This window comes from Clytia hemisphaerica, unplaced genomic scaffold (assembly GCF_902728285.1).
Source record: "Clytia hemisphaerica strain Z4C2 unplaced genomic scaffold, Clytia hemisphaerica genome assembly, whole genome shotgun sequence".
Lineage (NCBI taxonomy): Eukaryota > Metazoa > Cnidaria > Hydrozoa > Leptothecata > Clytiidae > Clytia > Clytia hemisphaerica.
The window spans coordinates 917683-933413 of NW_027104543.1; the positions used below are offsets into that span (position 1 = coordinate 917683).

General features: G+C 35.2%; 1 protein-coding gene across 2 annotated transcripts; it reads left to right on the forward strand.

Annotated features, from left to right (window-relative positions):
- The first annotated feature begins 1958 nt into the window (after positions 1 to 1958).
- LOC136822614 (telomere repeats-binding bouquet formation protein 1-like) lies at positions 1959 to 15478 on the forward strand. Of its 2 annotated transcripts, XM_067078880.1 has the most exons (17): positions 1959 to 2152; positions 2609 to 2740; positions 3069 to 3200; positions 3439 to 3499; positions 3823 to 3959; positions 4361 to 4486; positions 4858 to 5016; positions 6380 to 6508; positions 8099 to 8169; positions 8801 to 8861; positions 9438 to 9903; positions 10278 to 10626; positions 10949 to 11063; positions 11376 to 11839; positions 12343 to 12433; positions 13844 to 13947; positions 14828 to 15478. In XM_067078880.1, the coding sequence occupies exons 1-17, from the start codon at positions 2035 to 2037 to the stop codon at positions 15014 to 15016; spliced, it is 2904 nt and encodes a 967-aa protein (XP_066934981.1). In that variant the 5' UTR covers positions 1959 to 2034; the 3' UTR covers positions 15017 to 15478. The 2 variants fall into 2 exon arrangements, with proteins under 2 accessions (XP_066934981.1, XP_066934982.1); XM_067078881.1 differs by lacking the exons at positions 1959 to 2152; positions 2609 to 2740; positions 3439 to 3499 and having other exon boundaries at positions 3129 to 3200.
- The last annotated feature ends 253 nt before the right edge of the window (positions 15479 to 15731 follow it).

Genomic DNA, 15731 nt, shown 5'->3' on the forward strand with positions numbered 1-15731 from the left:
TTTTTGTCCAAAACTACCCGTCTACTATCGAGTTCAGAAAAAATTGTGAGTAGACAGGGCCCCATCAAATCTTCAGTAGAACAGACCACCTTTTTCCAGCAGACTTTTTTCTTTAGTTTACTAAGAACAGGCCGCCATATCCAGCTGGAACGTGCCTTCAGAACAGATATTTTTAAGTCCCCCTTCGGTGGATGCTTTCGTGGTGGTGGGTGTCTCTAGACAGACCACAAAAATAATAAACCAGATGGGTTGTGAAATGGTGGCAGAATTGCTATCTCATGTTTTGTCAGATAGTCCCAGGCGTCCCAGGTTAGAGCCGTTGACTGTAATTAATCAATAACCAATCGATTGATCATCTTTGGAGTCAATCGATAAATACATGTTTTTTTTATAAGAAGCATATAAAAATCTGAAAACAGGCTTAGAGATGCTTAGGTCAAAAGCTTAATAAGGCTGAAAAAATGCTTGAGGGATGCTTATGTCCAAAGAAAAAAATTAGAGAAATACTTAAAACTCCAGCCAAAAAAGCCAAAATCAGGAAAAAACATTTTTCGTAGGCTCAAGTAATGTTTGCCATATGCTTAATTTTTCCCCATATCTGAGCCTAGATATGCTTACAAATGCAATGCTTATAAAAAAAACATGTAATGGATCAATGGATAGGCAAACATGCCTCCCTCTTAAAATCCTGATTATCAATTATTATTATAGAATCAATCGATATGCAATCTTGCCAATCCTGATTATTGATTGTCTATTGATTATATCAGAATCAATTCGATTTGAAAAAAATATTGATTGTATCAAATGGGACTGGGAGGATACAAGCAGCATTTGTTAGGCAATGTCATCTCCACAAAAGCGGTTTTGTTTTCTTGTTTTCTCCTCTATTCTGGCAGTGTTTTAGCATCAATGCAGGAGCCTTTTACAGATTATTTGAGAAATTTTCATATCTTTGAGAAACAGAAAAATCAAGAAAGTTGGTAACCTTAGTACTGTAAATCTGGAAAATTCTTTTCCTTAATGCTGTTTTACAGTTTTACGTCTGGTACATATTTTGCCTTTAAAAAGGTTAAGTTAAGGTTAGAGTTATTGTCAATGTTATTTGTAGTGGCTTAATGGCACAATACACCTTATTGGGAACTTATTGGGAATCTCAAAACCACCAAAACCACCTTGTTACTTTAATGGGATAAACTTTTGCGGGATTAAATTTCGCGCTTGGACCTATCCGCAAAATTCAAAACTTTTGCGGGGACTTGATTTCGTGGAGACTTAATTTCATGGATGAGGAGTTCCCTGATTTTTTGCGTAATTTCGCGGATCAGGATTAAATTTAATTTTTCTAAAGTGATTCCAAATTTTGCAAACAGAAATTATCTCAAAATATTGATATGGTAGTGTGCGAAAATTCGAAAAATAACGAAGAGATTTTCTTCACACCTTTTTTTGCACTTTCGAATTCGAAAATAAAAATACACTACTAGTCTCTATCCTGTTTTGAAGCATACATCGTTCAAAAGACAAAGGATGAGGCCCTTCCAAATTTCCATTGGGACTTAATTTCGCGGATTTTCACAGATGACACCCACATCCACGAAATTCGCAAAATTTATTCCCCGTGAAAGTTTAGATCTAGATCTAGATTTAGATAAACTCTAGAATAAGGCTAGATATGCCGTTTTCTAGTTCTAGTAAGTTTAAGAGTTCAGCACAAGGTTTCAAAGAAAGTTGGTCTAATGTCAACATCTCCAATATAATTTTGTCACCCATCTTTAGAGATAATGATAAGAAGTTTGGATTTTGATTGAAACTAATATTTCTTTGTTTTGATGGTGAGAGAGGAAGAAATCTATTTAATTCAGCGATTCTTACCTTCTTTCTTACTGTTTCATTCCTATCACAAAAGTTGGGTGATGGAATTTAGGTTCTTAAACTATCACACCTTCAATAGATTAAAATCATATAAACAGATACATGATAGATCATTGATGTTTGAATTGATCGAATTTCTCGAACAAGATCTTTACAAAAATGGGTTCTTCCTTGGAAAATGACATGGTGTGTCTCTTAGAGTCAATACAATGCCTTGGAAATGACAAAAGCCAGATTATCCAAGCACTGGAGCATTTAGCTGAAATGGTTTTGCAAGGTAAAGTAAAAAAATTATGATGAGGTTTTGAATTTTACTATACAGAAAATAGGATATGTACGTATTTGAAAGTAAATTATTTTATTTTATTTTGTTAGTTCGCTTTCACTATCTGGTCATTTATGTGATGTTTAAAGTCCATAATGTCCTTATCAAATTTTTTGTCCATTTTAGTAATTTTTTTCTGTGTTAGTTATTCTGTTATGTTATGTGGATAACTCAATCTAAAAACTATCATTTGCGGGCAAAAGTTTCTCAAAATTGGGCCTGTGCAAAGAAAATTAAGCCTAACTCAAGGTGTATTTTTTTAAACTTTTCATTCATTTTAATAAGGCAAAAAAGTTATTTTTCGCTGTTTTTACCTTTACAATGTACTTTCTCTTATTACATCCTTACTGCGCAACCTTACTTCTGAACTAAGATTAATCTGTCCTGTCCTTCTGCTTATTTTTATAGATGAAGGTGCTACAATATTTTACAAATTGAATGGTATCAGCCTCATTCATAAGTTGGCATTTCAAAAGAAAACAACAAGCTCCATTGTACAAAAGGCCTTGATACTCCTCGGAAATTCTTCACTGTCGAATTGTAAGTAGATGCTGAGGATGAAAAAATTCCATGCTTTAACCAAGGAAATCGTTGATCCTTTTTTGTTTGTTTTTTTACATTGAGTGAGAAACCAAGATTCGAATACTAAAGTATTGTTGAAATTTAATGTTTACGAGAATCAGATTTTAATTTACCCGTATCCTGCCAGTCTTGAAATCTTTCATAAAAAAAGGAACGTTTTTTTTTCAGTTTACAATGTCTGTTCTTTTTCCTTTGGAAAAGGCAGTTTTTTTTAAATCGACATTCAAATTACAAACAAATGATATTTTTTTTAATCATATGAGCGAATCCTCTCTAATTCTTACAGATGAGAACAAGAATGCTTTGTGCAATGATCAAATTATGGATTACTTGAAAAACAAGATCTTTGGTGATCCGCCTAACTCCAAGATGATTGCTTCAGGATCTTATTTTATTGCGTGTCTTTGTTCTGCAAATGGTACAGTATCATGATTTTTATTTATGATTTCTCTTGAAATGGCCTATTTGTATCTATTGGTTTTGGTATTTTCTTTAGTTTGGTTTCGTGACAAGTTTTGACACAATCTTACAATTAGTATCCAGTTAAGTGATTATAGTTTTAATTATTCTTCATTTAGGTTCATTTTTTTGAACGTTTACATGCGATTTATAAGAGATTTTAATACAAAGTTTATCCAAGTAAATTTTCATTTTAGATAAAGTACAGAACAAAGCAAGGAATTCAAAGCTTCTAGATAAATTAGTCTTACTTTACAGGTTTGTAACATAAATTAGTTGCTCAGTGAATTGCATGAATTGTATGATAGTTGGTTGCCTTAGTCAAGTGACATGGTAATGAGAACTACATTGTATAGGTTGCAGATTTCACTTCAAAAAAAAAGAATCCCGTAGAAACCATGACCTTCATGACGGGAATATTTTTGAGTATTGTACATTCTTTGACAAGAAGAATAATTATTTTTATGTGCTACTAAGATTCAAGATATAGGTATCATCCAATGGTCCTGTGATTTTTTTTATGTTGGCTATATACTTTGAAATAAAGCCAGAATTTTAACTTTTGGCAAATTCTTTTCTAGGAGTTTCCATCCGAAAGGAGAAATACAGAACAATGTATCTAAAGAACAATGGTTTGAGAAAGCATCATCCAACTGTCCTGTTGTTCTCACTCATATCTCACATGCACTAAAGTCTTTGATGAATAAACCTCGCAATGGTTCGTATAGTTTAAAGGACATTTTTTTTACTACTGTATTAATGAAATTGAATGGATATCCAACATTGATCTAATATTTCATGTAATAGTATGTACTGTATTACTTCGAATGAACGCCCCCTTTTTTAAACGGCCCTTTTGAATAAACGCCCCTCCTAAAATCCAAAAAAATTGATAAACGCCCGGGTCGTTTATTCGAAGTAATACGGTATTAGCTTAGATTGATCAGGCGAAAATCTTTTCAACGTTATTTTTTCCTTGATTTCTTTTTTTAAAACGTATTTCAGCAGAATGTTTCACTACAGCCTCTAGAACTGTTAATGTATCTGTTAGTTTTCCTCCTCATATTGCTGCAATGTACTATGTATCTGAAAAATTATTTTTGAATAATTTGTTTACAGTGGAAAACCAAATAGTCTGTTCACGGTTGTTAAACTTGGCTTTATCGACATTGGCAAGTGGCAAATATGCAGAAGATGCCAGGATAGAGGCTTTGCAATTTATTGCTGATTGTTTGTATGAGAATGGTTTGTCTAGAAATTCCGCTTCTTTTTTAACGTAAAGCTTTTTTTTCATAACCCTGACAAAAGAATGTTAATTCATAACATGCGGAATGAGGATGTTCTCTGCTAATTAAAATGTTTACCAGGTACCATAATCTACAAGTCTCATTCTTAATAAGTTAAACAGCTCTGAGATATCATCGAGCACTTTTCTCACTAAAAAGAACAGGAATAATGATATGCAATCTAAGGTCTAATTTAAAAGCAAAAGTCAATCCTTAGGGTAAAACTTTCATGTGCATTATATTCCATATCTAGAGTATTCTGCAGTTGTATTAGGTAGGATTCAACAAGGTTAGAGTCATTAGATAATCCATTTTATTCTTTTTTTGCAGAGAAGACACAAAACATATTCAATATGATTGGTGGAATGAGAATCTTGTCTCAAGTCCTCAAAACTGAGATGAAAAATGAATGCGACAACAAAGCTAAGAGGAATTTGGAGTTAACCAAGACCTTATTGGATACAGTAACGGTCGCCGTAACTGATCACAGTATGTTTTTTTATGCATAGTATTCATTGTGTTCTGTGTCTCATTAGAATGCTTCATTCTACAATCTCCCTCGAAATATATTGAGATTTTAGTGTACTTTAACGTTTTTCAAAATTTAAAGTTTGGGCGAGAATTGCTATTTTAGCACTTCCACTTTCTTCCATTGAATATTTCGATTTTAGAGGGGTTTGGTGGCTTCTAGGCTATATTCATAGTGTCCTCCAGGGTTTGTTCCCCCCACCAAATTCTTGATTTTTTTTAATCTCCCCCCTCTTTTTTTTCCCCCTATGTATGACTTTTCGGTTTTTTAGTTTCCCCCCTCTTTTTTGCTTTCCCCCAGAAAATTCTGAAAATATCAGTTCCCCCCATATACAGATATAAATTTCTCAAATTTCAACCTGACACAAACGTAAAATTTTGCTGCAAAAGGAATACTAGACAAAATAGAACGAAAATTGGTTAATTTTTCAATCATGATCTAATCACATGATATCATGTGGACTGACCTTGGTTGCTGAGATAAAGTTGAAGTGACTTCACACTTCCCCCCACCAAATTTGCCAACTATCGATGTTTTCCCCCTCTTTTTTTCCCCCCTTTACTATTCAAATTTTCATTTCCCCCCCTCACCCATTCAAAATTGGAAAATTGGTTTCCCCCCCCCCGACACTATGATATTCCAAGCCTCATTCGAGCAAATTTGAGCTTTTAAATCCTGAGATCCTAAGGTCTTAAGTCTTACGTCTCATGTTAAAACTCAGAGTTAAAACTCTACTTTCTAACTGTAGTTAAAGGCGCTTAAAAATCAATTGTGGTGTTCAAAAATACACCGGGAACTCCCCTTTGTCTCAAATATTTAGTGGACGATTGTAGTTTTAATGATGTCTCTTAATTAATTTCAACAATCTTTGAGCCCATCCCATTTCCTAAAATCTGGTATGATTGCTCTTTTTTAAACGGGCCTTTATGTCGTGATTATGATTTTGGGCTGCACGTTTTTTTTATAAGAACATCCAAAACTTTTAAAGCCTTTGGATGTTCTTAACTTTTTGAGTTTTCTTATTCTTACCATTTTGTGAATATTTTTGTCCATTTGCCCTTAAAATCGGGTGTTTTGGAGTCCACAAAGCCTTAAATGTTCTTAACTTGTTCTTGATATTTTGGCCATCCAAGCCTTTTGTTCTTATAAAAAAACGTGTAATTGCGTAAATGACCAATGTGAAAGGTCTGGTGTTAATTTTACGGTCGATGTAACAACATCCGATAAAGTATTTTGCTTTATTCCTACATTAAAGATCCAGAGTATTGTTTTATCGAGGACCAGATTTAAAAATCTTTTGTAAATTTTATTGCTTTTCGACAGCCAACAATAAAGCTTCAGGATTGAAGAATGATCTGATGAGCTGCTTGGTGGCCTGTCTACAATCTGAAAAATATGATCAACTTCATTTGAAAGTTTTCCTTTGCTTCTCTGAACTCGTTCACAAAAACGGTAAGTCCTACGTTCCAAAGACTGTTTTTTGTATTGAACTGCTTCAGTTTACAGTTGACGCTCTCTTATTCGATCTTAAAAGGGAAGTAGAGATTTTAATCGAGAGAATGTCGAATAGTAGGAAGTCTCCCTCATAATAATTATAGCCAAGGTAGAAAAATACATGCTAGACTTGACAGGAGTCATAATGTACATATGCTGAAATCCTAAATTCTTTGGAGAAACGGAATGAAAATTTACGATTCGCATTCCAATGTTAAAAATACGAAGATTTGAAGTTCATACTCGTAAAAACGGAAAATTATCTGGGGCCTCAGATTTTTATCGAAAACGGGAGCTTATCGACTTAAACAGTGTCGAACATATGAACGCGAAAAAATGACCTATAAATTTGTTTAATCGAGTTTTACCCATCCTAAACTTCACTTTGTTGGACCTACCCCGGTGGGGTGGAGGTCCTATAAATTAACCTTTGTCCGTTCGTTCGTCCGTTCGTTCGTTCGTTATTAGCTTTCATCGTGATTGGCTCATTAGTTTTTTCTGATTTTTTGCACAAAGATGTGTAACTATAAACCCTCGAATGTGACGGAGCCCGATTTTCGAAAAAAAAATTTTTGGGCAAATTTGGGCCAAAAAACGGCTAAAAAATGGGTTTTTTGGACTTTTTCTGAATTTTTGCATGAAAGTAGAGTACTATCATAGGTAAAAGATGGCTCAAGCAGATTTTTTCAAAAAAATTTTGTTGGCTCAAAAGACGCATGTTTATCTATAAGAATCACTATTAGTAAGCATACATCAATGTTCTTAGTTAAATTACTCATTTTTTTTATGAGTTTGCACCCCCCCTTTTTAATAGGGGGGGGGGGGTGCCAACTTTCTGGAGGGCCTTTGTATTGGGGGTACCGAGATCTGCCGAAAAAACTAGGGGGGATGGGAATGTAGGGGGGGGGGTCAAATAAAAAAGGGAGGGTTTGGAAATTTTGGTCAATTTTCTAATCAAATACAAATCAAATACAAATTGTCACAGTGAATGATCGAGATTAATGAAAAACGCTAGTTATATTCTGTCATTGTTGGCTCGTGACTATAATACTTCATACTCTTTCTTGTTGATAATTTTGCTGGTAGGTGGGAAAGCGAGTTTCCTTCGAAACGGATTTTCTGTAAAAAAAAGGGGGGGATAAGATTTCATTACAAAAGGGGGGGATGGGTATATAGGGGGGGATGAAATAAACCTAGGGGGGTTCATACCCCTCTGCAAACTATGGATAGATGTTTTATTTGCTCACGAAGTCTTGACTATGAAAGAATATTTCAAGAGCATGAAATTTTGGTTTCAAACTTTTTTTTTATAAGAAACAAACGCCTAATTTTAATAGATCGTCACTATTTGTGTTCTGAATGATTGTTTAATGGTCACGCTCACGTAGATATCAATTATATAATATGTGTTAAATGCACAATCAGGTAGGTCCATAAAAGTATCACTTGTTATATTTGGTTCTTTGATTTGAATTCGGGAAAGTCTTAAGTCACTATAATAATTTCAGTGGTGATTGGAACATTCAACTCTTGGCTTTTGAATTTTAGAATCATGTCAGAAGGCGCTGGTAACAAGCAATGGAGTCCCTGAAATCATCAACATAATGTCTAAGAAGCAGGTAAGTTATCCAGTGGTAATTACATATCTTATACAAAACACTACATAGAGCATCTTTTTATCTTAAGCCTCAGGCAGGTGAAATATCATGATGCGCCATCTCGGCTAAAAATAAATCACGCACATTTTAGTGCCGGCAATTTGTTCTATTAAAACAAAAAAAATTAGCACTGTTGGAAACAAGGAGGTGAAACAATGGTCTAGGACAATTTTTTGGCATCGAAGTTTGGTCTACTTTAAAGATGACATATTTTTGCTTCGAAAAGGGCCGTAGAAGCTCAAGTTTGGGCTAATAAAACCCAGCTCTGTTTACCTGACTGGATCGGAGATCTCATCTAACAGAATTGTTTCTCGTCTTATAATCAAAGTTTGAAAACAGAAAGTTAAACAGAAATAGAAAACATTATTTGCGGATTTTTCCCGTGTAGCGGATAATACCTTAAGTGTATCTGGTATTTAATATGGCGGATGATGAAAGAATTTAAAAATTATGGCGACTATTTAATTTGGTGGATTTTATCAAAAACTTCCAAATCCGCCAAATTTAATCCCCGCTAAAATTAACACACTTAAGGTAATATATTTTGAGTAGTAAATGTAAAATTGCAATTCTTTCGTTCACAATATTCCAGGATGACATGATTTCAAAGATCGGGACATCCATTCTACAACAATGTGTCAAATATCAAGACGGTAGGTATTTGGAAGACCTTGATAACATTGACAATGAAATGACCAATAAAATGTTTATCTATAGAACAATATCCGGTAGAATAATAAGGCTTTTCTCTTGCTCTTTTTAAATGAAATCTTCTGAAAGAACTGGATCAGTTATATAAAAACAGGGGGTTTAACTTTCCTAAATCATCTATAATGTTGAGGTGCGTGGAATTGAAACTGAAATGTTGCAGAATCCTTCTAGAAAATCATGACAAATTGATTGTAGAAGTGGTGTTATAAGTAAAAGAAGGACTTCTAATTATATGCGCAAAAGTTGATACTGAAGATTTATTAAAAATTTGCTTGTGTGCAAAAATTGATACGAACGAAAGCCGGCACCTTATTCTACACCTTGGTTAAGACAATAGGCCTTTTCATAAATTATTTTGAGTGTAACAAATGACTCGTTTTAAATTTAGTTTTAAATAAATAGAGTAAACTTCTTATGAACTCCTCTGGGAATCAAACACCATAGCAATATTTTGAGAACGAGGTAAGCGTTGTTTGTGACGTAATTTATGAAAAGGTTTTTTCTTTCTTGTAATACAGATTTAGATGACTGTGTTAAGAGTGGACAAAAACAAGTCATCGAAAAAGATGACATTCAAATGGAAAACACAAACCACAGCAAATTGAAAAAGAATGTACGTCGTGCCAAACGGTCATTACCAATGAACGATATCTGCCAATCCATCAACGATCAAAAAGCTACCAATACTGTCACCAATGTCGACAGCAAAGATAATACAGAGATGATCGACATGCTCAAATCACAGCATGATTTATTACAAAAATTTCAAGATGAAATTAAAAACCTTCGAGCAGAAGTTCGAAGCCAAGCAGCCTCCGAATGCGGCTTTGATCAACAAGCAACTATGACACCGTCTAGAGGACGAACGCAGATGCATTATTACGCGACACCATCTCGTAGGTTGTATCCTAGACTATGCCCGGATACAGCGCCCAGTAAACGCCAATGTCTTGACGCCCCATCTGCTTCGTGGACACCTCAAAGGTAGAATCTTTTGCTGTTTTCTTTACCTTAAAACTAAAGCAACTATTGTTTAGTATTCTTTGAAACTCACCAGAATAAGATTTAGGAAAAAAGCAGTTTGTGAATGCATGAATATTTTTTGGGAAGCAGAAATTTGAAGTCACTGTTATTCTAGTTGTGGAAATTTATACAATAACATTTTTTTGCTATTACCTAGGTATGATATGAGGTGTTTGTTTCTTTCCTTTCTCTAGCACTGCTGTACAGAATACATGTTTCAATGTTTCAGTTAAACTTTTTTTTTGCGCATTCAATATGATCAAGTCTTCGATTTTCTAGTAGTATTTTTCACTCAGATATTTTCAAATAATTGTTATTTTTGGTTGGTTTTCAAGGCATGACATGAGCAGATTGACACACGGTTCCACAACACCATCAGTCCAAATGTTAGACAAAACACCTCAACGAAAATATCCTGATGAAGGAGACGATGATGTCGATGAAAGACCTGCTTTAAAAAAAAAGACGCATTCCTCGACATTTTGTGAAGAGGAATCTACACCTTCCTCATCATTTATGATGAAACAGCAATCCCTCTTTGAGAAAGTTCAGCTCTGGCAAAAGCAGAACGAACACAATCTCAATGCGCCATTACCACAAATTGATAAGGATGGGTTTGTCATGCCCACACCTATGGTTCGAAGGATTAAAGTTAAAGAGAACTTTATGTTCAAAACTCCAATGGTAAGACTTAACCTAATGCTTGAATCTGGTTTACACATTTAAAAAATTTCAGATTCGATTGATCGATTCTTTTATTTAGTTTGTACGTGGATAGCCCGCAAATCGAGGTCTTTTAGGCAAATTCCACGACCAGCCGACTCGGCGCTAGCGCCTTAAACCACTCTGCTATCGCTCATGTTTGAAGGTCATCGATTGAAATCGAAATATTTGATGATGTTCAACTTTTTTTTCATTTCTGTCGTTGCTTGACTTATTCGACGTTGATTTAGCCGTAAAACCAAATACAGTAGGGTTATTTCCACAACCTACCTTTCTGTAATAGGTGAATGGCCAGAAAATGCAGCCTACTATCCAATGTGCACCAAAGAAAAAAGAAGCAACCAAGAAACGATGTCCTACAAGCTCTGATGAAGGATTTTATGATCAGAATGGAGAAGGTACTATTTTGATTCACTTTACTTTTGATTAGAGAATTTCTAGTCTAGCATTCTAAACAAGTTTGAGTGAAAATCGTTAACTAACCTCATCTAGTAAAAAACTAATGAACTAATGTTGTATAATGCTATTGAGTAACCCGTCTATGCTGTTTATTGGAATGGATCCTTTCTTCCGAGAAAGTCTTTTATAAGATATAGTGATTGATGTTTTGTAAAGGGCTCATGGGCTAGAAAATCTAAGTTTCTAGGTAAAGGATAGAAAATTCTTCTTCTGGTCTCAATTAATTTTCATGGTCGTATTATAATTTTAAGGTGACAGCTCTGGTGAAGTTGTGTCTGGCATTCGCCGTACATTATCGTTCGATCATTCGCGAAACGAGGACGAAGCGTCGGTTATCTGCCACGATGAACAAAAAGCACCCGTCACATCTGTCAGTAATACTGCAACAAAAATCAATAAATCCTGCGTAGCCTGTCGACCTGATTTATCATTGAACAGCAAAAATTTGATCCAATTTCTAGAGCAGAAACATTTCACATGTCGCACTCATTTCGAATTTTTAAAGAAAATTCAAAAATTGTACGACTCTGTTAAACGAAAGGAACGGCCTGCTCCAGTTCTCAATAATGCAACAACGAAGATTCTACCACAACCAACCTTTCCAATGAAAACTCCAAAGAAAAGACTGGACACCACAAATACAGATTGGGAAAACACGTCTGTGTTCAGTTATCGATCGATTGCCTCTAGAAGAAGTCATGCTTCTGAGAGATCGGTACGTGATTTTTTCTACATTGGCGTGTAAGGTGAACTAAATTTCTGGCAAAATGCTCGAAAAAAATTATATAGCTTTCTTCGTTTCAGATTTTTTTCCAAAACAAAATGTTAAAATTCCATAACTCAGAGTTTCATGTACTTCGTACAATCATCAGTTACATGTTACTAAAGATTTACACTATTTTCTGCCCTTTGAGTGTGGTCGGGCATGGTCGATGACTTTTCATGACAGATTTGAGTGATTCTCTTACATTCGCGAATGAATTTCGCTGGGTCACGTGGTCAAAATATTTATAACACCTGACATGAATTTCGCAGTCTCACGTGGTCAAAATATATTTCAAAATTTATAACACCTGACTTGAGAAACATTGGAGCATACGATAAAAATTACCTCACTTTTTTCAAATGGCTTCACATAACGCGAGCAAAGTTAATTAACGTGAACGAAAAAATTCAAAACCTTTAAAAATATATATCATTTCTTTTGCAATATTGTAGGACGTGACGTACCGTACAAATATGATGACTCCCTCCCGACGGCGTCAACGCAAAGAATATACCGCAGAAGAAGTCAACTATATCATTGACGGTAAGTTCTTTTAACTATAAAAGATGCGGATAGCAATTTTCAACCGGATTGATAAAACCTTTTCAACCGTAGTCGCGCGGACTGGCGCGTGCCATTTGATTACTTAATTATCCCCTTAATTAGATCCAATCTTTTGTTGACACCTTTTTCTCTTGTACTTATGTGGGGAAAAACTGATACGAGTTTAGGGTGATAAGATTTTTTCCTTCAGCGGACGCAGATCTGAATTAACGGCTACAGACATAATCTAGCGGCCGAAGACCTGAATTAACGGCCGAAGACCTGGAGAAAATGAATTGAGTGGAAATTTGTTGTAAATCCTTTTTATGAATTTAATTGAGAATTGATTAAATTTGATATTTCAATAGAAATAGTGTTGAAAAAAAAATTTAAAAGTTAAAAGTTTTAAAACTAAAAACAGTGAAAATTAATACCAATACCTCGTATCGAACTACCCACCTTTCTGAACCATCGCAACTGATGCTATGCTGAGTGGCGCAGGCTAGTTTTTCTGACACTAACTTATTTATCAGGTATTCGGTCGGTGACTTGCTAAATCAGGTCTTCGACCGTTAATTCTGGTGTTCGGTCGTTAATTCAGGTCTTCGACCGTTAATTCTGGTGTTCGGTCGTTAATTCAGGTCTTCAGCTGTTACCTCAAGTCTTCTGCCGTTATTTCAGGTCTTCGACGGCTAAATACGGCCCGCGTCCGCTGACGGAAAAAATTTGCAATGGTCCTATCTCCAAAGATTAAAAACAAACGAATCGATCTCTTAAAAAAACGTTGCTAAAAATTGTCATTAGTTCCCGTTGAGAAACAAGGCACAATCGAATAAAGTAGCAGTACTTGTTTTCTCCAAAATATTGTCAACCCTATTAGCACAATAAGAAAAATGTGTCAGAGATCGTCCTGTCCAATTTTGGTAAACTGAGACTTTTGGCTATTGTTGAATGCACACTTTTTTATAGGGACACACATAGAAAATACAGATTAAAGCCTCTTTTAAACCTTTACAATTGAATACGAAAGAGCGTTTAGCCTAAAAGTTTCGGATAAATAATGATTGCCGAGGCTGAGCAAAAATTTAATTCTCATAACCTAAGGTTTGACAAATGCATCTGTTGCTCACTTTTTTTATAAGCAACGCCAATTTTCGGCTCAGAGCTGGAGTTGCTAAGGATTTTCCGGACTTCAGCCAAAACGTTGCTTATGGATTTTGGGCCAAAAAAATACCTAGTAACTTTAAAATTTTTGGCTTTTTATCTCATTTTTTGTCCAAAATACCTCAAATTTGGTATTCAAATACCATCGGTACACATTTTAATAATGTCGGAGATGCCTCTTTTATTGTTTTATAGGTATTTTTGGTTGCTATTCTTGTTGTACAAATATATTTATCTTCTATTTAGGTGCTGAGAGATACGGACGTCGTTGGAAAATGGTTCTTGATGCTTACCCATTCCAAAATGGTCGAACTGCAATCGATCTCAAAGATAAATACAAAAAGCTCAAGGTATATTTTTTTGCTATTATTAAGAAATATGACGTTTACAAAAAACTAAACAGTGTCTTTGATACTTTGCTATACAGTGGAGCTCCCCCCGGGGGGCACTGGGTTTGCGGTTTGACGGTATGTGCGGGCCAAAAATTGGCTTTTAAAATTGCACGCTTACAGTGCAGCAAAAATCAGTGAAAATCATACCCTTAGAGTGCATTTTCCCCCAAATTTTCGATCCCTTTCGTGCAAAAAATGGTCAAAATTCTAGCATTTTTGGTCAAAATATCTAGATTTTTCAAGAATTTTCTGAAATTTCTACCCTTACAGTGTATCTCTAGTTTTTCCGACCCTTACAGTGCATTTTAAACATATTGGAAAAGGTACCCTTAAGACCCGCACATACCCGTCGGTCCTTTTGCCCAGCTGCCCCCCCCCCCGGGGAGCTCCCATAACTCAAGGCCGGTCTCCAATTTTGCGCGAAATGGGCGACAGTTTGTTTCTTAACGATTTTTGCCCTGAAGAAAAGATCACGTCATAAAAAAGTTTCGCACGAACAAAAACAAAGTTGAAGGAAGTTATACTTTTTTCATCCGTTACGTCAATTTCGACCAATGGAATTGCTTCATTTTTCAACCGACCAATGGCCTTACAAAAACGTCTAGAAGTTTTCGCTCATGTCGCGCGAAAGTGGAGACCGGCTTTAACGGGGAACACAAATTAGTTTGATTTAAAGAAATTTTGAGTTATTGCGTAAGGTTTATAAGGCGTTGTTATTTGTAGGGACCATAAAACTTGTTCAATTTTAGGAGATATTCGAGTTATAGAGGTTTGAGTTAAAAAGACTCCACTGTCACTGTCTGTTTGATTCAACGCGTTTTAAATCTTCTGTATTTAGATATACGGTACACAGCCAACACCCAGCAGACCAGTACCTTTTACGACGCAAGAATTGGTTAACCTCAAACACGGTGTTTCCAAATTTGGTCAACAATGGCCTCGTATTTTGAAAGGGTATAATTTTGAGGGATGTCGCACACCGTATGATTTGCAAATGAGATGGGCCACCCTCATGAAAAATGTATAAGAGTGGTGGTGGTGTTTAATGACCTTTGAAATTCCTATATTAGAGATGCTATATGATTTGGACTGGTCTGAGCTATATTTCCAGATTTTCAATACTTGTTTTCGCTATGCAGAAATTTGAACTATTTCTTGCATTACACATGTCTCCTTCCTAACAGTATCAACTTGACAACAGAGGGTGCTAGAAACTCCTAGAAATACCTTCGAGATAAACCAGTAATTGGTTTTGATGGGTTGCCCTATTTAAATTCTTCTCATACTCGAAATTTATTGCGGGAGCCAAAGAGGGGCCCCAAAAACAAGTTCATGTGTAAAGCGGATCAAATTAAACCAATTAATAGCCAAAAGTGATCATATCGACAAATAGGATGTCTAAAAGTAAACTATTTTGTTGTTTTTACCTTCCAAGGTAATATCCCGCTTACTTTTCCGGGATATTTTCGCTGTTTTTTACCGGATATGGAAAATATATTCAATTTTACTTCATATTCAAGTAAAAGACTTCGATTGGAATCTCAGGTATAACCATGGAGGTATAAAGAAAAACTGGAGTTAAATTTGTTGGTAATTGGTCGTTAAAGTCTTTTTATTTCTTTTATAAAAAATCTTGTCATTTGATGAAGGATTGCCAAGTTTACAGACCTTTTTTAGGTCCCAATTTATTTTCTTACAACGATGTCAGAAATAATGAGGGTACTTTTTCACTGAGACTGTCT

Bases quoted from the DNA above. Each gene is read 5' to 3' on its own strand.
- LOC136822614 (XM_067078880.1), top strand. From the start codon at position 2,035: ATGGGTTCTTCCTTGGAAAATGACATGGTGTGTCTCTTAGAGTCAATA. The intron at 3,960-4,360 runs GTTCGTATAGTT...ATTTGTTTACAG, and splicing joins GATGAATAAACCTCGCAATG to TGGAAAACCAAATAGTCTGT. The intron at 8,862-9,437 runs GTAGGTATTTGG...CTTGTAATACAG, and splicing joins ATGTGTCAAATATCAAGACG to ATTTAGATGACTGTGTTAAG.